This window comes from Macaca mulatta, chromosome 5 (assembly GCF_049350105.2).
Source record: "Macaca mulatta isolate MMU2019108-1 chromosome 5, T2T-MMU8v2.0, whole genome shotgun sequence".
In the NCBI taxonomy this organism is placed as follows: domain Eukaryota; kingdom Metazoa; phylum Chordata; class Mammalia; order Primates; family Cercopithecidae; genus Macaca; species Macaca mulatta.
In genome coordinates this window covers 155,467,207-155,490,160 of record NC_133410.1, presented here as the reverse complement: position 1 = coordinate 155,490,160, position 22,954 = coordinate 155,467,207, and the positions used below count along the sequence as shown (strand labels likewise).

Sequence of the window (22,954 nt, the reverse complement as noted above, 5' to 3'; positions counted from 1 at the left end):
AGTATTTCCCATGCCATATCCTTTTCTTACAATGAAACTTTGACACTCCCCTATCAATAGGTGGTTCTGTGTTCATTTGCCTTGAATCTGGGTGAACTTGTTATTACAGCAGAAGTGGATGCTATGTGACTTCCAAGGGTAGACCCTAAAAGGGATAAAGCTTCTGCCCGCCTATTCTCTAAAATACTTGCCTTTGGAGCCTGGAGCTGCTACATAAGAAGTCTTAGGTTGCCATGATGTGAAGAAGCCTATGCCACATGAGGAGACCACATGTATGAGTTCTAGCAGATAGCCCCAGTTGAGTCCCAGCTAAGAGTTAGCATCAACCACTAGAAAAGTGAGTGAAGACACTTCAAGGTGATTCCTGTCGCCTATCATTGGGTTACTACAGCTTCTGAGTTTTCTCTGCAGAGGCTCCTGTCATCATGGAGGAGAAAAAATCCATGCCTATCATACCCTGTCCTTATTCCTGACCCATGTAAAGTGTGAGATAAAGTTGTTTTAAACAACTTTTTAAAAACAGTACATTTTGAAGTGATTCATTATATTGTTATGGCTGTGTGCTTTCTCAGGGCAGCTGTCTCCTTGTTGAGAATTGTTCTTATCATCTATCACATCTAAGGGAAAGCCTTTATTTGCGAGCTATAAGGCTTTTAGAAAACACCAAGTATGAGCAATTTTCAATTATTGATAATAACAGGAAAGCAACACATAAACATTGGAAATCCGTAGCTATCCTAAAAAGCTTTATTCTTTAATTGCAATCATGTCCCTTACAAAACCCTTACCAAATATGCCAACTGAACCATCAATGCTTTTATCATATTTTCTTCTTATCTACTTTGTGGTGAAGATACAGACAAATAATAAATTGGCCAAAAAGCAGACAATGGAGGAAAATAATGAGAGAAGCAACCTACAGAATCCACTCACTGAGCATCATTCCTGAATAACACAGCTATAGCACTACATTGTAGACATTCTCAACTAAGATGACAGACTGTGAATCTCTAATAATGTCTTAAAGGATCCTTCGAAAGATTTATTCTTTAAAATACAATTTCTGCTTATTTCTTTTTGTAGTCCGAAATGACCACCCTGCCCCCACTGCCCATGACACGCCCGAAGCTTACAGCCTTAGCCAGACAGAAGCTGCCTTGCTCCTCCAGAAAAATTCCAAGGTACATGCCCCTGGTTTTTACTTATTTTCCTACAGAATGAATTTTCTGTAGTAAGAAATGTCAATAATGTATCTCAGAAAATAAAATCATTTCAAGAGAGGAGAAACATACCTTGTTATATTGAGAATATTGAAATCTGTTTTTTCAAAAGGATTTATGAACCACATTCAAATACTGCAAATTATTTATTTATTAATCTAGTTGTTATTTCATCATTTTATTTCCTATTGCAATTATATCATGGTTCCCATAGAGTTTTGGAGGTAAGTTTCCTGTTTTAAATGTGTGTGGAGAACAGAAAGCAGAAGCTTTGGGAATGAAAAGTGTCAAGCTTTTTTCTTTTTAAGGCAGAGTCTTACTCTGTCACCTAGGCTGGAGTGCAGTGGTGTGATCTCAGCTCACTGCAACTTCTGCCTCCTGGGTTCAAGCGATTATCGTACCTCAACCTCTTGAGTAGCTGGGACCACAGGCATGCATCACTATGCCCAGCTAATTTTTTGTATTTTTAGTAGAGACAGGTTTTGCCATGTTGGCCAGGCTGGTCTGGAACTCCTGGCCTCAAATGATTCACCCACCTTGGCCTCCCAAAATGCTGAGATTGTAGGGATGAGCCACCATGCCCGGACTGAAAGGTGTAATGCTTTTAATCTATAAGGTCCCAAGGGCTGACTTATGTTTAGGAAGAAGGAGGGTAGAGCCTTACTTGTAGGGTAGATTGGAGGGCATGAATCAGCTCCTGAGATGATGCTGGGGCCTGAAAATGCATCATCAAACTGCTGCTGCCCATGAGTGACTGCTGAGCTACTCAAAGTGTCACTGAGGAAATGCAGGACAGAGAAACTGATACATTTTGTCATAATTATGAATATTAACTGATTGTGCTATTTTGAAATTGCCATTTATAATTCTATTGACTTTTTGTAATACACATATTATTTACCAATATAAATAGTTTGCATACATAGGTTTATTTTCTTTATATGCCTACTTTTCCATTCCTGCAAGGTATAATGATTAAAGTATTAGGAGTCTTCTTTGTTCTCATGCCTCATTTTTAGTATTTCTTCTAGGAAAAACCAAAGCCCCCAGACCAAAATAAATACATTCAGCTAAACTAACATAAAAATTCTTTTAAAATAGTAAATCAAAATTTTCTTTTCCTATAGCAGATAAATCTTTCAATGAATGTATAATTCATGTGTGTAACTATAATATATATACATATTTTTTGTTTTACTTTTGAATAATGTAAAATATTTATGAAGTCTGAAAAAGCTTATTCTTTCTGTCTTTTTAAAGGATTTAATTTATCTTTTGTTTTCAAGGTGAGCAAAAGCATAGCCAAATCTCATATCCGTAGGATAGGATGAGTTTTAAAGAAAACTTTTTCTTGTATTCATTTCATTGAAGAAAAAGATTTTTATCATACCCCCTAAAGGCAAAGTTTGTATCAACATTCTTTAATAGCTTCTGAATAAAACACTGGTATTTGTTTAGTTCCATATCATCATAGTTATGAGAAGTTGATAGCATGCTTATTTTTAAAGGTGCAAATGGGTGTGAAGAATGAATGCACTACAAGTATAATATATTTTCAATAAGGGCTTCTTAAAATCGTTATCACACCTTGAACCTTTAGTAATTTGAGTTTTATGTGTGATTTAAAAAACTGTTCAAAGAGCATTTCAGGACAAAATTGAGTAATGTTTGGGACAAATTCATGTTATACGTTTGAATCAAACAGGTGTTCTGGGCTCTGGATTCTGTGCCAAACAGTATATAACTTCAGCAGTTGGAAAGTTACACCACGAAAAAATGTGAGCAAAATAGATCTTGTAAGCTTTGAGGAGAAGACTCTTAAGTAGAAAGTGAATTATTTCAAGGTGTTGGTGTTTTATTTGTTTACATACTGGGTTTAATATTCTTCCTTATCATTTTCCATTCAGGAAAGATAAAATTTTGAAATGATCAGCCAATGACCTAACTCTATAGCTATTGCATTTATTATATATGGTATTATACCCTGAATATTTCTATTCTCCTAGTGGCATTTTACATGTTTGGTAGCTTTTCAACTTGATAAGGTGGTGCTTTATTATTTCTTTCTATTTCATTTAGGTCTCAATTGATCAAAGAAAAAGATGACATAGATCATTATCTAGAGGTGAATTTCAAAGGATTGTCAAAAGAGGAGGTTGCTGCGTAAGTACAACCTTTAGAGGTACTTTAATATAAAGTTTGTTTCTTTTGTCTTGATTCTTTATTGAAATTTCAATTTTCCTGTGTAATATACTTTTTCATTGGAACATGGCATTTAAAAATTAAAGCTCATATTAAATAGTGATAAGTCATGTCTATTGATCTCACACATATCAAAGTCTTTAATTTTATGGCTCTCAAAATTCCCATATTTACCAAGATATTATACTATCACATTTGCAATATTTAGTTAAGTCTGTGCTATTAATTGCTTGTTAACCTTCGTTTTAAGATGTGTTGTCTCCATGGGAAAGAAAAAAGCTTTAAGAAAAAGATTTATATATCTTTTCTCCTGGTGATTAAAGAAAAAGAAACACCTTACTAATGTACTAATATGTCTCCTTTTCCACCCAAGCGCTCACAAAGAGAGCAAATGGATCATAGTTTATTGGTTAATTTTTAAATAATTCTAAATTGTCTAGATTTTTTTTTTTAGATGAACAATGCAAACTTTGACATTTATCACCAGTTGGAGTCTAATTTATAGGATGAATAAAAGCAGTACAAAAATCAATGTAAGTTAGTGAGAAATGAATAGAAACCTAGAATAATAGCTAAACAGGTTTAATATTTCTTACCTATACTTAGTGGCTCTGTTATCAGATCTTTTCATGTAAGTATTGAAAAATGGAAATCTTGTAAATCTACACTTATCTTATGGAATTCATTAATTGTTTCAATTAAAATATTTTATGCAACAAATGTTCTTTAAAGATTCTCTCTATTAATATTGTCTCATGCTATGGGATTCTACTGAAAGAGTGTTGCTAATGATATTTTGGTGTGGGTTTCATATATTCTGAAGTTCTACGTCTCTTGGTGCTTTCCATTTTATCAGATATTATCTTTGTCAATTTGCATATAACATGGAAAAACAGTCATTTATTCTGTCAATGACTACTTTATAGAATGACAAAATTTTATAGTAGTTGTAATCACTCACTTCTGCAGAGCTCTATAGACTACCATGTATATGGTATGTGGGATTTTTGGTTAAATGCTATTCTGATGATTAATTCTTTAACTTTCCGTGATAACCTGTTACATAAAATTAAAGGTCAATATTGTATGACAGTACAACTACTTCTTAAAAGAAAAATATATGTATGCCATATTTGGATTCTGATTTAAATATTATATCCAAATAGTTTTAATTGCCTTAAGAATTGGAATTAAATTAAAAACTAAACATGCTACACATAATTTCAACAAACTAGAAGTCCATATACTAAAAGTCTACTGACATTTAAGCTTTCAGTGCAGGCTGAAGAAAAATTTTTATCTAAGACAATGCAAAATAGGCTATAGTGATGAGTATTCTCTTAATATTATTTTTCCACTAAAGGTACTGCCAAATTGATTTCAAACTCATCATTAAACTATTTGCAATGGTAACACTGGGTAATTCTCAGTTCTTACTACAGTATTCTCCTTAAAGTTTCCTTCACTTCAGTGCTTTCTTAGACCAAAGCTCTTTCTGTAAGATAGTGGATGCAAATCATTAGTATGGAGATAGCTTGTACACAGGTCATTATTGTGCTTTTGATTGATATACATTCTAGACCTTGCCCTAGACAGACTAATTGAATAGCATAAAAAGGAGAAAATTGATGAATGATTTCAGCATCTCCCAGCAATGCCCAGCAGGTGCCGTGAAGAATTACGTGTAGTCTGTTAGCCAAGGAATTACTGCATAAAACTCTTTATAGCCATTCAACCCTTAAAAGATAAATTGATCAAGAAACATTTATTAAATACTCACTTTATATCTAATACTAGGTTTTTCGCAGTGGGAGAGACAATGATATTTTATTATAAAATACTTGGCCGCATCCTGGAACCTTAACATCTACTTGAGACAATAAGACCTATGAGCAAGAGACAAATATGAAATGATTGAGTGCCAACTGTACTGTGAGGTGCAGCCTAGAGGTCAAGAAACAATCAGAGAAGACTAAGACAATAGGATAGAACTTCTCAAAGAAGATAGATTTTGAGTTTGGCTCCCTGTCTGGTAGCATTATAAAATTATCTAACTAGAAAGTCATAGATCTTCAGTATATGAAAATGTAATGGGTAGAAATGGAAGAATCAAATCAGGCAAAAACAATGTCTAAGATATATCCTCAAATCCCTCTCTCTACTGCCTTATTCATGTCTTTAAGATGGTGATCAATATATTTGTGTATACTCATTAATACAAATGATGTACACTGGCTTTGATATCCCATAGTACACATATGCTCTGTGTCTAGTTTCAAAATAACCCCTCATCATGTACCTCAAAATATACCAACCTACTTATGTATAAACTCACACGCTCTGACTTTCCTCCCAATGCGATGGGTGGAGAGTTCCTACTGTCATCTAAGTATGGTCCCTCTGCTGTGCTTCCTCTTATCCCCTCTTACGTGCTCCCAAGACTTCCTCCTGCAGTTAAATTTGTTTTTCTCCTACACCATCAATTTCTCCATTTTCATTGGATCAGTCTCACTGGTATTCATTTCTACTCAAACATTTTTCTTGACATTATCCCCTTCCAGGTTCTACCCCATTTTTCTCTACCCAAGACAGCAAACAAAAGTGCTGTCTTAATATTTTCACGTTTCATTTTTGCCTCAGTTGACTCTAAATAGGTTTCCAGCCCCCATACTTACTGAAATGCCTCTTTAAGGTCACCCATGACCTCTAGTTTTATCACATCTAATAGTTATGTTTCTGTTCCCAGCTTCGTTGATGTCTTCACAGCATTTGACCGAGTTGAACGCTCTCATCTTCTTGAACATTGTGTGCTTGTGACTTTCGGGATGCCATTTTCTATGGTTTTCCTCCACACTGGAACACTTCAGTCTTCTTTGCAGGCTGGTTTTCTCTTTCCAAACTTTCAGTAGTGAGGTGTCCAAAGGCTGGGTCCTAGGTGCACGTCAGTCATACTCTCAACCTGGACCCAGTCTTACAGCTTTAAACATTAGCAATAACCCGATGGCTACTTAATTTATAAATCCAGCACTGACCTCTCTACCAAGCTGAAAGTTTTTAGATCCAATTGCCTCCTTGATGTGTCTACTTGGATATATCACAGACATTCCAAGGTTAATATAACCCAAAACTGGACTCTTGCTTCACCCCTACTCCTCTCCTATCCGCAATATTCTTCCCACAGCCTTTCCTCAATTCAGCAAATATCATCAAGGCAGCCTTGAGTTTTACCTTGCTTACTGCTACTCCCCTCTAATCCATCAGTATGCCCGATCAGATACAACTCCAAAATATATCCCATGTTCATCTCCTGGTCTTCACTGCAAAGCTTCCATCATGTCTGCTAAGATCACTTAAATGGTCATATAACTGCTCTACCCACACCCACTCTCACTCCACCGCACTCCTCCTGCTAGAGTGGTCTCTTGAAAACATTAGATCATGACATTCCCCTGCTTAAAATCTGCCAATAGCTTCCCATTCTTCACCTGGCCTGAAGCTGTGCATGGTCTGGACTTTACTGAGCTCTCTGACCTTCTCTCTCTTTCTCCCCACCAGTCTCTACTCCCGAAGTGGCCTTATTGCTGACACTTCTTATGCAGGTGTCAACTTGAATGTGACCTCCACAGTGAGCCGTTCCTTGACCTCATAATAAAATGTAAATGAGTAAGGAAGCAGGGTAAGCTAACATATAGTTGTCACTGGAATGGCCAAACCCAAGTGATGGGGGTGTATTTTACTTTGGAATGGATAGAATTGTTCAAAGGCAAAGGGCTTCTGGGTTTTGTATCATCTACCTTCACAGAAGAAATTTCAGTATGCTTCATTACTTTCTAAGTGACTAGATTATTGTTGTGCCTTATAGGTTCATTTAAAACAATCAAATCCATTGTATTCACATTCCGTATTTGATAATGATGATTTGACTTTAAACTACAAAGTCAAATTTGACTTAGCAGTGAACTTCAAATGGTTCACTGCTACTATCTAACTGATCTTTAACAAGTACAGACAGTCATGTCAGAAGAGTTTCTGTGCGTCGGGTTTTTAATTCTGTATGATATTATCAGAATGCATTATTGTTTTCAAAAAGAACTTAAAATATCACTTATTATCATATCATAATTACTTTGAGTAGCTAAGTAATAAAAGAGTCATTTATAGATTCAAATAAACATTTCTAGAGGGCACTTTACAGATTTAGCTATGTATATGAGGAAACAAAATCATCTGGGGACAGAGTATGTTAATCTGCTCAATATTATTTTCTGCTTCAGATATCAAGTTCTATTATATGGAAGAATATATTTGGTTCAAAATTGTGTGCATCTCTAAGATATTACTTTCTTTCCAAATATCTTGTTTTTAGTATCATCAGTGGGTGTTTATTGAACATCACTTTGTCAGCAAGCTCAGTGGCAGTTAGGACTGTTTGTTACTATATTCAGTGAGTTTGGGCTGTAAAGAAACAAAGAACAATTTACTTTCATATCTTTTAAAGCCTTTTTCTCCTGCCTCATTTTGAATTGTATTATACTTACTCAAAGTAAATTAGTGTTTTGCCAGTCTACGTTTTTTTCTTACAGACTAGGTTTTTATCTTGAATTTCAAAATTTTCATCCAAAGGTACTTTTATGAACTACAAATATACTTTTTATATGCAAATCTAGCTTCTGGATTTGCACAATGCCTTGGCATTCTAAACATATGGAGCAAGATGAAGCCCATGTATTTAAGATACAATATTTCATAATTCTTTATTGGAAGTTAGATCCTTTCAAGTGTGCTCTTCCTCTGCTTAATTCATTTTTGTTTACTTTTGAAATTTTTTATGAAATCATTTTGGTTTCTCTTAAAACAGTTTGCTGTTTGGTAAAGTAATAAATTAAATTCTCTATGGAGGTTTGCAAATTAACTTCCTGAAGAAACCAGTTGCCAAGCAAATGTTTACATGACTAATCTCCAGATGAGACAGAGATAAGTGGGCAAGAGAAGGAAGAACCCGTTTCTTGCTAGGAAAGAAGATTTTGGTGTTCCAAAATGAAGAGAAAATTTCTTTCTCATGAATATTTTTTAAAAATAAGTGATTACAGAGAATGCAGATGGAAAGAGAGAAGAAATTGTCACTCCTTTTTGAAAAAATTCTGGCATTGTCTTCTAGATCAGATCTCTAGCTAGAAGATCTCTAGATCGGATCTTCTAGATCGGATCTCTCTGAAACCAGGAATGAAAAGACCGTTTTGCCATGATTTAAAAGAAAAGAAAGAGAAGGAAGGGAAGAAGAAGAAAAAATGGAAAGAAGAAGGGGGAAAAGACTGATATCAATAAAGTTTAAAATTGGGGAATTTTAAAAATGTAGTTGGAAGGAGATTTTTGAAAAACAAAACAAGACAGAATAAAACAACAATGTTCACTAGGTGCAAAAAAATGGTCTCAAATTTTCACCAAAACCAAATATAGAGATAAAAGAAAAGATTTCAAATGTCAACAGAACATAGAAATGCCAATTTTTTACGCATTTATATCTTTGTGTCCCTTAGGAGTTTGCTTTAAAATATTATTTTCACATATGGTGTTTAAGTTTACCAGCTCTAATAGACGTTTTTAAAAAATATCTCTGAGAGGAGACCATGGGAGTCATGACTTGCAGCTCTGGCTATTAGAGGAGCTGATTCCTTCTGCAGTTGAAAACTTGGCTTTGTTATGTAATACCTGTATTGTCTTAAGGAGGTTACCTGCTTTCTCTCATCTTTGCTTTCCACAACTATTTGGAGAGCATAATAACAAGAAATTCTTACAGGAATTAAATGAGATTCTCTATGTGAAACACATGTCGATGACACTCAATTGAGACTATTATTAATTATCATTGCTCATTTTTCTTTGGCTTTTAAGCATTTATTAATAGTATAAATAGCCTAAATATTTTGCATTAACTTTATGTGTTGATGTATGTAGTGATATTAATTTATCATTTCTCTTTAAATACCTTTTTGTTGTACTAAGTATCATTTTCATCATGTCCTAAAGGCAGAGTTTTAAATAAGATATATTTCAAACTTATAATACTAATCAATGAGAGGACTTTTTACTTTTATAGAGACAGGGACTCACTTTGTTGCCCAGATTGAACTTGAACTCCTGGCTTCACGCAGTCCTCTCACCTCAGCCTCCCAAAGTGCTGGCATGAGAGCTGGGAGCCATCGTGCCCAGCCAGTTTTTAAAGAAAATTTCAAGTTGCAATAAAAACTTTTCAGAAATGTATGGATAAACTCGCAGTTTTAGAAATACACAGAATATAGCTGGAGGATGTGGTTTTTCCTACAATAGCCCATAAACCTGTAAGAGCAAAATGTACTTCTCTATTTAAAAACCATTTGGGAAATTCCTTTTTCAGTGTGATAGGACAAAGTGATAAATAAAAAAAGATAAAAGGAGACAAGCACACAGGTACCACAGAGGATGAATCAGCCAGAACTGTCAGTCAGTGGGATAAACAATGATCCAGCCACATCACTCTCAATGTATGGGGCAAGATGGTTTTATTATGTTGTGTGTTGTCTTTGATAGTGTGTTCTTTCTGTATTAAGAAAACAGGGAAGATTAAAAACTATTTAGACCCTTTTCAAGCCTCCATGATGGCCAAAAAACAATCCTTAAAATTACTGAGGTTACTGCAACTATGGAAAAATCATCTCCCTGGCCTATATCCGTATCCTGTTCTGTTTTCTATGTTGGAAATTGGAGATGTGGTAATAACCAGTGTCACCATCTCATTGTTTAAAGCAAAACCAAGTTATGGATTCACAAAAGCTCTTTTGCTTCATCAGGGTTTCCACAGATATTACCAGACCAGGCACTTTTCTGGGAAGCATAATCAGGTGATGCCCACCTCCAGATTAGAAGGGAACAGCATTATCATTCTCTTTTATTTTTATTTTTTTATTCTCTTTTAAAATAAAAGCATTTAAATGTCTAGTTATAAGAAATGAAAATGAGAATATAAGTTTGTAGGAGATACTTTTCCTTGATAGTTTTTATTATTTGGAAGCTTTTAAAACTTCATGTTTGTATTTCAGTGACTCTCTGAGACCATTAAAATATGATCACCCTTTCTTTGATCTAGGAAGGCAACTTATCAAGATATATATGTGTGTGTGTATATGTATATATATATATGTAGTGTGTGTGTCTATAAATATATATATTGTATGTGTGCATATTATGTGTATATATGTGTGTGTATTAACATCTTCAAGCTCTGTGCTTTAACTATTAATCCCAATTTTCTACATATCACTATATAAAAATCTTTCAATATTCTTTAAGTGCTTGTCTTCAAGCCAAAGTGCAAGCATGTTAAGTCGAATTAAATACAGGCATACCTTCTTCTGTTGCACTTTGCTGTATTGTACATCAGAGATACTGGATAGCCAGAAAACCCAGATAGAGAAACTTCTTCCTCTTCTTCCCTGCAATCTACACAGTGCAGGCAAAACTTGACAGTTCCTTCATAAAAAGAATATCAGGGACACATCACTAATTCAGATGTCAGATTTACATTAACCAACATCAGTATATGCATGCAAACCTTGACACAACAAAGAAAAGCTCCAGAAAAATAGCCTACATATTTTACTGTCAGAAGGGCTGTGGAGGCATCCTTAGGCCAAGTCTGTCGACTTACACATGTATATAAAATTAGGTTTTCTTATTTAACTAGCTTGCCTATATTGCTTTTTATGGAAGCATCCTGTTTTTCCTACTTCAGGTAAATTAAATTTGTAAGGAAGAAGCTAAAATACTGAAATACTAGCTGACATGGGGATGATAAAATAATTGGCCACTATGAAAATGACAGACTGGGGACAAGGGGCAAGGCATGACTGGGCCCTACAGCCACCCTTTTCAGTGTATTTACATTGTGTTGAAATTAAATAACAGAATTCCTAACAAAGCATTATTTTGTTGACCTTACTCTATTTCATATGGCAGGGAAATAAGTAATATATTTTAGAAAAGTTTTAATTGTATGTTTTGCTTTATTAGTTTTTGTTTTAGTCAAGGTTTATATATTGAAAGATTTGTGTTGTTGGGAAATTTACCAATGTTGATTGCCTCTGTCCTTACATTAATAAAAATTGTTTATTAATTTACTTATTAATTAATTACTATAGTATCTTCCAAACTCTTAGATGATCAATAAGAATCTTTCCAAATCTCTTTTTTGCTTCTTGGATGTTTTAAAATTCCCTTCACATTGTTCCTAAGGGCTCAGAAGTTATTTGGTCAGAATAATTTCCAAAAAGCCTAAATTTTCTTCTAAGTATGCTAGGAAACCTTTGGCTCATTTTATGCAGGGAAATGATATGCTGTCACTTTAGTTTAAAGGGATCATTCAAGGCTGTTGGGCTCTGTGGATATTTGACGGGGGAGCACCCCGAGCAAAAGATGATGGTGGCTTGACTAGGGTAGATGTAGTGGAAATGATGAGAAATGGTTTAATTTAGAATATATTTAAGTGATAGGGAGATCAGAACTTACCAATGGAGTAAACATGGGGACTAAATAAAGCAATAGATAAAAAATGACTCCTTCTGAACTGACCCCAGCAACTAGTGGGATGTCTTATTCACTGCTGAATCTCCAGCACCTATAACAATATCCACATAGTAGGCACTCAAGAAATACTTTTTAATTAAGGCCAGCCTCATCCCAGCCCATGCATACTGTTTCCAGTTTAATTCCTTCTGTTCTTGCTTTGAAATTCATCTTCTTGCAAAAATAATAGTAATGACTAATATTTGTAGAGCATTTTCTATGTTTCAGGAATTATTTTAAGTGCCTCATATGTATTCATTCATTTAATTCACAAAAAGAATTTATTAGTTCAATTTACAGCTAAGAATTGATGCACAGAGATATTAAGTAACTTTCCCAAGGACACACAGATAACAAGTAGAAGAGGTGACTTTGAATCTATGCAGTCTGGGTCTAGCACTCATTCTTGGAGCATTATACCATTCTGCCTCTGAAAATACTCAGGTCTTCATTATTCTATGTTTTCTCTCATCTCTCATTCTTAGTGTATTTCCATTCTCTTGGCCTAGAATGATTTTTCTCCTAATTGTCTCATGACTCTTACTCATTCTTAAATGACTTGACTGTATTAGATAAACTTGATATAATCTTGTAATCTCCAGTACACTTATAGTACTATATTGCCATTGCTAGTATAATTGTTTCCTATACTAGACTACAAGCTTCAAGAGAGCTGGGGCCTTTGCTGTTCTGCTCATATGTGCATCCTTGGTACTCTACTCATACAGTGCTTAGCTCACCTCACAGGAATGAGAACCCATGATCTTTTACCCCTTCATAGCCTTGCACATGTGTTCTGCCTGGAAAACCCTCTGCTTTCTCTCATGCTTTGTGTACTAGGCAAGCTTTTATTTATCTTCCAGCCTCAACTTAACTGTTTCCTGCTTTGTGAGGCCTCCTTTGATCCACTTGGTAGAGTGCAGAGCTCCTGTTTGAACTATCTTGCTGGCCATTGACAGTCAAGTACAAGTATTTTATTTCCCCTTTATTAATATTTAACATACTGTAGTATGTTCTATACTATGTATGTATGTACTATGTATGTATGTACTATAGTATGGATAGTATATAGATTGTGACTCATTAGTGGGTAGTGATTGTGACCCATCAGATTGGGGATCATGGCTAGGATTTAAGAAATGGAAAGAGAGTGTAGACAAATAGGATAGAAAGAAACGCATTGCATAGAAGAAAGCTAAATACTGGGAGGCTGCCATGTGTAATGGAACAGAGCATGAATTTTAAAACCATACTCTCTGGACTCCAGTCCCAGATTTACTCTCATTGACAAAGTATCTAGTTGACTTTGGCGAAGTTACTTAACCTTTCTGTACTTCAGTTACCTAATCTGAAAAAAATAAAGATAATGATAATAGGGCCTGTTTCCTAAAATAGTTATAATTAATTGAGTTAATAATTATAAACCGATCGGAACATTTTGCATATTTGTGCTTTTAAACATTGGTTTAATATATTACACACACATTTATACATGTGCTGAATTGCAATGTAAGTGTCTGATTTTGTTTTTTGTTTTTGTTTTTTTTTTGAGATGGAGTCTTGCTCTGTCGCCCGGGCTGGAGTGCAGTGGCATAATCTTGGCTCACTGCAATCTCAGCTCACTGCAATCTCCACCTCCCGGGTTTAAGCACTTCTCCTGCCTCAGCCTCCTGAGTAGCTGGAATTACAGATGTGCGCCACCACACCCAGCTAATTTTTGTATTTTTTCTTAATGTGAGTTGTCATAAGAAATGAACTCTGCTCTAGACTGGAGTCTTTGAAAGCAGGGATTGTGTTTTCAACTTTTAGGCCTTGGACTTACATAAAATAACACTTCTTTGCTTGTTGACTTTCTTTCCAGAATAGATTAAAGAAACTTAGAGTTCAGACTTTGTAGGCTGGACATGGTGGCTCACGTCTGTAATCCCAGCACTTTGGAGGCCGAGGCGGGCGGATCACCTGAGGTCAGGAGTTCGAGACCAGCCTGGCCAACATGGTGAAACCCTGTCTCTACTAAAAATATAAAAATTAGTCAGGCGTGGTGGTACACACCTGTAATCCCAGCTACTCAGGAGGCTGAGGCAGGAGAATTGCTTGAACCTGTGAAGCAGAGGTTGCAGTGAGCTGAGATTGCGCCATTGAACTCCAGCCTGGGTGACAGAGCAAGACTCTGTCTCAAAAACAAAAAAACAAAAAACAAAAACACCAAAACAACAACAACAACAACAACAACAAAAACCTTTGTATTATACAGCTGTCAGATTATAACTAGAAAATAGAAAGCAAATAAATAAAGTATGTAAATATGCTCCCCAGTGGAATTGCTATAGTTACTATGAGGGAACATTAAGTTTCTCTTTCAACTTCTGGGTAGACTCGGCAAAAAGGAAGATGTGAAGAACTACAGAAGTCTCAACACCTGATGAAAAGGCATACATCAGTTCTTTAAGAGACAAGCTTTTTCCTGATACTAAGCTCCAAAAGAAAGTTATCATATAATCTTATGTAAGAAAAATTTGCACACCTAATGCAACAAAATGGTTATTTAGACAGCTTGTCATAAATATTACATCTTTCCATTAAGTTTTCTTTCAAACAAGATAGTAACAGGTAAAATAAATGATTGCTGTGTGCTATTCTCTGTGTTAAGTGGTCTTTACAACAACCCTATGAACAATAACCCTTGTTATTACTCCCAGAGACCAAGGCATGGAGAGGTTAAGTAATTTGACCAAGGCAACCTATTGTTATAAAGCAGAAGCAAAGCAGTAGGAAAAAAGATGGTTCAAAGAGAAGAAGGAATGAATAAGCTAGAAAGAAAATGGATGACATACATTTGAAATCAATTTTCAGACTTTTCCGGTATTTCCAGGACTGCCTTGGATCCAGAACCTGCCTTGGGGCTCAGTTCTACCAGAACTCAGTTGTTCTGCAATCATGATTCAGATTTCCATGAAATCATTTTACTTAAGCTTGTCTGAAACAATTGTTTATCCTACAACCAAAGTAGCCAAAGAAATGCATTGCTGATTAAGGGAATTGTTTTCTCAAAAGTTAATTTGGCTTAAGGTTTTTCCACATTAATGTCAAGGTCAAGATAAGTGACTAATCTCATTTCTTTTCTATGTTTGAAATGGCCACACAGAAGTACAAAGGATAATAAATTATTACCATGATAAGAAAGGAGAGAAAACAAATTAGAGATCTCAAAATTTCAGAAATGTTTTCAGAAAGCAGTTGAAATATGACTATAGAAAAAAATGATATTTTATAATGATAAAAGGAGTTGGCTCATCAAGAGGACATAAGCCTAAATGTTTGTGCTTCTGATAACAGAACTTCAAAAAACGTTGAACCAAAACTGATAGAAAGAAGAGGAGAAGTAGAAAAGTCCATAATTTTAGTTGGAGATTTCAACATCACTCTCTCAATAATTGGTAGAAAAACCAGTAGGAATATAGAAACCTTCAACAACGCCTTTAATCACCTTAAGTAATTGACACTTACGGAGTATTCCACCAAACAACAGTAGAACACATTATGTTCAACTGTGCATGGAGGATTTATCATAGTAGATTATAGTCTGGGCCATAAACCAAATTTTAACATGTTTAAATAATTTAAATCCTTTCAACTATGTTCTCTTACAAGAATGAAATTAAGTTAAAAAGGATAGCAGAAAGAGTTTTGGAAAATCTTCCCAAATTGGGAAGCAAGACAACATACTTCTAAATAACCCATTAATCGAAGAAGAAATCACAAGTCAAATTAGAAAATATTTTAACTGAATGAAAAAGAAAACACAGCATATCAAAGTTTGTGGGATACAGCTAAAGCAGTGCTTAAAAGGAAATTTATAGCATTAAAATGCTTGTATTAGAAAAAATGTAAATATCCAAAATTAATTTTCTAAGCTTTCATTTTCAAAAACCAGAAAAAGAAAGCAAATTAAACTCAAAGTTAGTAGAGAAAAAGGAATAGTAAAATGAGAGCAGAAAACAAACAAACAAAAGCAATGAAACTAATGATGGTTTTTTGAAAAACAAATTGATCAACCATTAGTCAAACTGATCAGAGAAAAATAGAAGACACAGTTTACCAATTTGGGAAATGAAAAGGGACACATCATTACAGATTACACAAATATTAAAATGTTATTAGGAGATAAACTTCATGCTGATAAACTCAACGACTTAGATGAAATGGCTAAATTTCCCAAAAGACACTGCCAAAGTTCACTTACATAGAAACAAATAACAGAAGAGATTTATATTTATTAAAGACATTAAATTTATAGTTTAAAAAATTCCTACAGAGAAAATTCCAGGCCCATGTGGCTCCACTAATGAATTCGCCCTAACATTAGGGGAAGAAATAATGACAAACTCAACACAAACTCTTCAAGAAAATAGAAGACGAAGAAACACTTCTTAACTAATTCTGTAGCAAATAATATGATTAAGCAGCTGAAAGATCTTCATGATAATGTTAATATAAACCTATCACATATATTAGAGTTAAGGAGATGATCAGGAAACTAAGATTTAAGTCTATTAAGTATATTCTTAAATGCAGAAAAGTTATATAGCACATGCTATATATGTGTTATTTGTTGGATATAAAATATTAATCTAAAAAAATAAAACCAGTAATACTTGCAAATCAGTTGTCCTAAAAACTTTCCCCTGAATCGAAACGCTCCTTTTATTAAATGCCAGATTTTCATGTGTGTATATGAGGCATACACCTTTACACATACATATACATATATATTCTGTTATATTAATTTATTTGCCTTTTCTTATATTAGTGCCACTAATGTTTTTATCAATATAGTTGAAATGCATTCTTATATCTGGCAGAAAGTCCCTTTTGTTCCAAATGAGAAAGTTTTTCTTGTATATTCACTGTTTTATATGAATTTTAGAATAATCTTGTCAAGAGTTGGGGAAATATCATTAAGATTTTATTGGGATTGTGCTAAATTCATATGTTATTTTAGGAGAACTGACATTATTAAAATACTGAGTCCCACATTAACAAGAACCTTTCATTTCAATTGTGTTAAATAATAACATTGACATCTCTTCACATTCTTGGCTTCAGTGAAGACGATTCTAATGTATCCTAAACAGAAAAAGCCTTTTGCCATAGGTTTTTTAATAGATACACGTTACCAATATAAAGAAGCTTTTTTTTAGTTTCCATTTTTCTTAATCATGTGTGAGCTTTGAACATTGTGAAATAATTTTCTTGCACCTACTAGATTATTATAAAGTTACTAGAGTTTCTATTTTGATCTATTCTTCCAATTCTGAGATAAACTCACAATGGTTTCAATTTATTGACTTCTGTGTGTGTATGTGTGTGTGCACGTGTATGTGTATATGTGAATTTTGCATCTAAATCATAATGATATTGAGCTGTGGTTTTTATTTTCTCTTGCTACACTTTAAGGTTTTGTAAAATTGACTAAAGAATTTTTATCTTATTCAATTAAAAGTGAGGGCAAATTAAATTTTTTTTCAGATAATGCAAGGACCTAGACACATCTCTTTCTCTGCAGTCTTTCTGGGCCCTCCCCCAGCAAAAGAAATTACAATGGTTACTTGTATTTTGTAAAATCGACCGAAGAATTTTTTATCCTTTTCAATGCTCTAGGACATTTTGGATGAAATGGGAATTTCTTATTATTGAAAATTTGGTAGAACTCCCATGTGAAACTGAATAGTTTTTCTCCTTTGGTGAGAGTAGGGGTCAGGGAAAAGGGGTTAGGTAGGTCTTATAATTAGTCTTCTAAATCTTCTCCAGCTAATTGTTATTTTTGAAAAATAAGTGCCTGTTTATGCAAAATTTTATATTTACTGCAATGAAGTTTAACATGATATTTTCTAATAATGTTAAAGTCTCTTCTATATTTCTTGAAATATTCTCTATATCTTGAAGGTAGTGTAAAGATAATGATGGCTAATAATACAGGGCCTAGGGTTGGACTGCCTCTGTTGATGAACGAGCTCCATCACTCACAGGTGTGTGATCGTCACCTTGTTAATAAAACTCTTTGTGGCATAGTTTTCTCATCTGTAAAATGGAGATTAAAATGATAGCACCTATCTCATCAATGGAGATTAAAATGATAGCACCTATCTCATAAAAAATGTTGTCAAGTTAAATAGGCTAATTACATGTAAAGTATTGAAAACAGCACCTGGCACATCATTAAGCATACAGTAAAAGTTAGCAGTTACTATAATTATAATTAGAAGCCTTTTCCATTCATGCTGCTATTTTTAGTGACTATCTGTTTTTGTTTTTCTTGGTTATGCTTGCACAGATATCTCTGTCTTTTCACGTAACCAGTTCGTTTGTTTTATGGGTCAACTTTTTGGTCTCTCTTTTATCATTTTATTAATTTACTGTTAATATTTTCTTCTCAGTTTTTTATTTAGTATTATTTCATAATATTTATTTTGTTAGGATTTTTTCTATCATCCTGAGTTGAAAGCTAGCTTCTTCACTAGTATCAGTTGCTCCTGTTTTTCAGAAAATGCACTTAAATCTATAGCTTCCTTTTTAAATATGATGATAACTTCTTTTTTCTTTCCATTCTAAATATATGAAAATTTCCATACTGGTTTCACATTTAAGCAAATAATAAACTTGGAGTGTATTTCTAAATTTGCAGGTGAATAGTTTTTGGTGTTTGCTTTTTTTTTTTTTTTTTTTGTAGGGGATCCAGGATTGAGAAGTAAATCTTCACTCATGCTTAGTAAGTATGTCATGGATGTATATCCATGGATGTGTAGTAAGTGTATGAATTTACAAAATTCCTGGTGTGACCAGTACTTGACCAGATTTTATAAATATTTATTTTTTTGAAAAATAAGTATATATTCTCTATTTAATTTGGTAGATAGTTCTCTATATAAAAATCTCTCAGAATATAAATATTAGCGTGAGGCTGTTATTTCAATCAAGCTAGGCAATTACTGTTCAAATACTTTTCCCTCTACTTTATCTGTAAGTTTCTGGAAAAAAAATTAAAATAAATGTCTTCTCTTTCTTCTGTTAATTTTATGTATTTTAAGCTATATTATTAGGTGCATTGTTTCCTACCTGCTATATTTTTCAGTAAATTAATCTATTTGTAAATCTGATATTATTATACTCCTTTAATGTTTTCTGCCTGAATTCTATTTTGTTTAATACTAATAATATTATACAAGTTTTCTTTTTTGTTGGAATTTGCATTATTTTATGGGAATACAAAAGAAAAATATTCTTGTTCTCTACCTACTAATCTATTTTATACTTTTTAAAAATTTAAATCCAAGGCTCTTTTATTTCATCTTCTTGCAAATACTTTCTTTTGTTATTGCAATGTTCTTATTGATATACTTTTTTATTTACTAATTCTATATTCTTAGTTATAACTAGTAATTTTCTAAATGTTTAGATAGCTGCAATAAAATTAATATCATATTCAGGAAACCAAGATCTTTATATACAGATGTTTCCTGATGAAAGAATCAAAATGATCCATTGACTTTTTGTTTTTATTAATTTAGTTTTTATTATGTTCTGGAAGTTTATTGTATACATATAGTCTGTGAAAAGTCCTGGCTTCACTGTTCATGTGCACAGTGCACACTTACTTTGCAACAGTCATTAAAAGCACATACTATGAAAGATTTGTTTACATGACTTACAGTTTGGTAGTCATCTTTTAAGCATTCAAGTTTGATAGGGAAATACATTCTAATTTTATTTTTAGATAAGGGGAAAATCAAAATATGTTGAGTCAAATGAGGAACTGTTTCTATCATAGAAACTTAAAAACCCAAAGAAGAAATGAGATCAACCGCTGCTCTTCAGTAGTCAGAACTTGACATTTCTCTTAAGATAAATTACACAGATTTCTCACCCAAGAAATATAGGATCGGCCGGGCGCGGTGGCTCAAGCCTGTAATCCCAGCACTTTGGGAGGCCGAGACGGGCGGATCACGAGGTCAGGAGATCGAGACCATCCTGGCTAACACGATGAAACCCCGTCTCTACTAAAAAAATACAAAAAACTACCCGGGCGCGGTGGCGGGCGCCTGTAGTCCCAGCTACTCGGGAGGCTGAGGCAGGAGAATGGCGTAAACCCGGGCGGCGGAGCTTGCAGTGAGCTGAGATCCGGCCACTGCACTCCAGCCTGGGCGACAGAGCGAGACTCCGTCTCAAGAAAAAAAAAAAAAAAAAAAAAAAAGAAATATAGGATCTTTATATATAAAAATATAGAACAGAATCAGTCTAAGAATCGTTTGGTTTCTTTTAAAAAATTTTATCAAAAAAGGGATGCAAGAGAGTGTAGTTGACGGAATACCAATGATTGATTTGTAAAAGAGAAGTTTTATAAGTGTATATTTTTTCTCATGACAAAATACCATTACTTCACTAGAAGACATGCCATAGTAAGAGAAATATACATGCAGTTTTTGTTATTTACCCTTACACTATCATCCATTACATTACTGAAAAGAGCATGAATAATGTTTTGTTTTCATTTTTAATTTATGTGATTTTTCCCTTTGTATGTTAAACCTGTTATATTTCTCTTTAAAACTGGTCATGTTTATAGCTCAATGTATACTATTCTTCTTGCCATTATTTTTAATATGTTTAAAGTATTTTAAGGAAATATATGTTTAGAGGGAGCAACATTAGAATATATATGACAAAACTATAGGTGTAAAGAATTGATTGTTTTACCTTTCTCAGAGAAAGCTCCTCATGTAGTTAATATGAAAGATTTTTTCTTGAAAAGGTTAAAAAAGTTCTAATCAACTTTTGTACATTATGTAGAACTTCATTTTCTAAACTCTGCAAAAGAAAGTTTCATATTTAATGGGGAATCATGAATTATTCCATTTATTATCTACTTCCTCCTTTCAAAGACATGATCTGGATAAAAGGCGGGGTGAATAATTTCAAAAAATACAATACATTTTTAATGGGAAGGTGCAAACTACAGATTCTCATGACTATTAGCAAGTGTAGAGGAAACAGAATTTTACTTGCAAAACTCGTCAAACTCTTGCAAAGATAAAATGTATGACATACTTTAGTTAAAAAAATGCAGTGAGCTGAAGTTTTCTTTATAATGCAACTTGTTTTTACTAAGTTTGCTCTTTATATTCTCCAGCTTTTCATTTTTATTAAAAGTTTGATATTTCCCTGAATGTATATGGAAAGTTGATAGTTCTTTTATTTATAATGCTGTATAGAAAGCTAAAAGAAAATTTTAAATGATGTTATTTCAGAAAAAGTTTTCCAAACAAAATTTCAAAAATTGTGGAGGGTATCATAGAATTATGTTTCAAAAAACAGAGTGTCATTGTGAAGATGAGTGGTTTTAAAAAGAAGAACACAACAGAGTGAATATCGTATTCTGTGGAGTTTTTTGTTAATATAAATTATAAATATTAATTTAGACAAAAATGATCATTTGATGAGTGAGCATGATGAAATTTACATGTATATTTAGTCCACTCTTTGTAGTCCTGTGATATGAAGCTCATTTTTTGTTTCCCTCCTTTCCTCATGGTTTTTTCTTGTTATTTTAGGATACAGAATATACCAGAATTGTATTACTCACTTGAATTTATTTTGTATCATTATAACTCAATTTAAAAACTAAGATTATTTCCAGGGTTTATTTTTCAGCTTAGGTTTAACTGGTTTTTCTATAGTAGAGAAGTACAGTGTAATCTGAAAGAAAAGAACAAGAATCCACATGATTTCTGCAGTTAGCCAAAGGTGTTTGGAGTCAAGTGTTGTAATCCTGGCTTGAAAATACTGTCCCTGAAAAATTATCCTTTAACAATGACGCTCATTTCATATCTTTCCATGTGGAATCTTTGGCTTAACATTTTTCTACACGAATTATTTTGTATAAGGTTTGAATTTCTCAAAGGATTTTGCAAGTAATAAGACTTTTATCAAACTCGCATGTGTAATTAACCTCATATAAGGAGCTTTTCTTCCTATCCTTTTTTACCAAACTACTAAAGAAGTTTTCATTAAAGGCAGTTGCTTTTTGTGAGATCAACAAATGTTTCTAAAACAAACAGTAATTTTTTTAAGTTTTAAAAATGTGTATGTTTGAGGTTTTTCGATACAGAAAATGAATGATGCTAAAGTGCTGTGCGACAGCTACCGTGGGTAACTATTTTGGTAATACTTTCTATTTACTGATAAATAGTTTATCCATTCCTAGTTGATAACAATTACTGTACTTCAAATATTTGATTAAGTGGGAATCACTTGAATAAATCACTTTGAGCAGGTGGGCACATAAAAAAATGCCTTTATGTTATTAAGGAAATTATCTAAAGTTATTGTAAAGATTGTAGTCCTGTACTATTTTCTAAATAAGCATGATTTCCTCTGATATTTGTTAATCACCAAAGAAAATACTGTTTGGTTTATGAACATTTGTTGATCTCACATGAAGTGACTGCCTTTAATGCAAAACATCAGTTCTATCAAAACAGAATCTGTGAAATAATTTCTGTCCCATTCTACACAAATATTTCATAACTTCCAAAATATAATCACCCATGTTGAATTGAATTCTTATCAGGATATTGAGAGAATCTTTACTGATCAAATGTTTAGATATTTTTATTATTCGTTGAAAGGGTTATATTAGTGATAGTACTATTTACAAAATACCAGAGGATAAAGTTTATTCCTACTGTTTTTTTTTTTAAATAAAGTTGGAACTTAGGTTAGTTTTTTCAAAATAGCATTTTTCAATTTGTATATATACTTTAATAATGTTGAAAGTCTGACTATGCTTTTCTTTATTCTTAATAGATAAGAAATCCAAAACTACAAAGCAAAACTTGCATATGTAACAGTTTCCTCTAAAGTTCAAATTAGTAAAC

At 33.4% G+C, this 22,954-nt stretch overlaps 1 protein-coding gene and 1 long non-coding RNA gene across 2 annotated transcripts in view; one reads left to right on the top strand and one right to left on the bottom strand.

Moving 5' to 3' along the window:
* LOC144341007 (uncharacterized) overlaps nucleotides 1-6,988 on the bottom strand; it is a 42,181-nt gene extending 35,193 nt beyond the window's left edge. Inside the window, exon 1 of the long non-coding RNA XR_013417573.1 lies at nucleotides 6,651-6,988. This is a non-coding gene — a long non-coding RNA (uncharacterized LOC144341007). The remainder of the gene's footprint in view (nucleotides 1-6,650) is intronic.
* Nucleotides 1-22,954, top strand: part of TTC29 (tetratricopeptide repeat domain 29) — a 262,985-nt gene that overhangs the window by 4,781 nt on the left and 235,250 nt on the right. Inside the window, exons 3-4 of the mRNA XM_078002717.1 lie at nucleotides 1,084-1,181; nucleotides 3,300-3,383. Coding sequence (XP_077858843.1) covers nucleotides 1,090-1,181; nucleotides 3,300-3,383 — 176 coding nt within the window. The 5' untranslated portion in view covers nucleotides 1,084-1,089. The remainder of the gene's footprint in view (nucleotides 1-1,083; nucleotides 1,182-3,299; nucleotides 3,384-22,954) is intronic.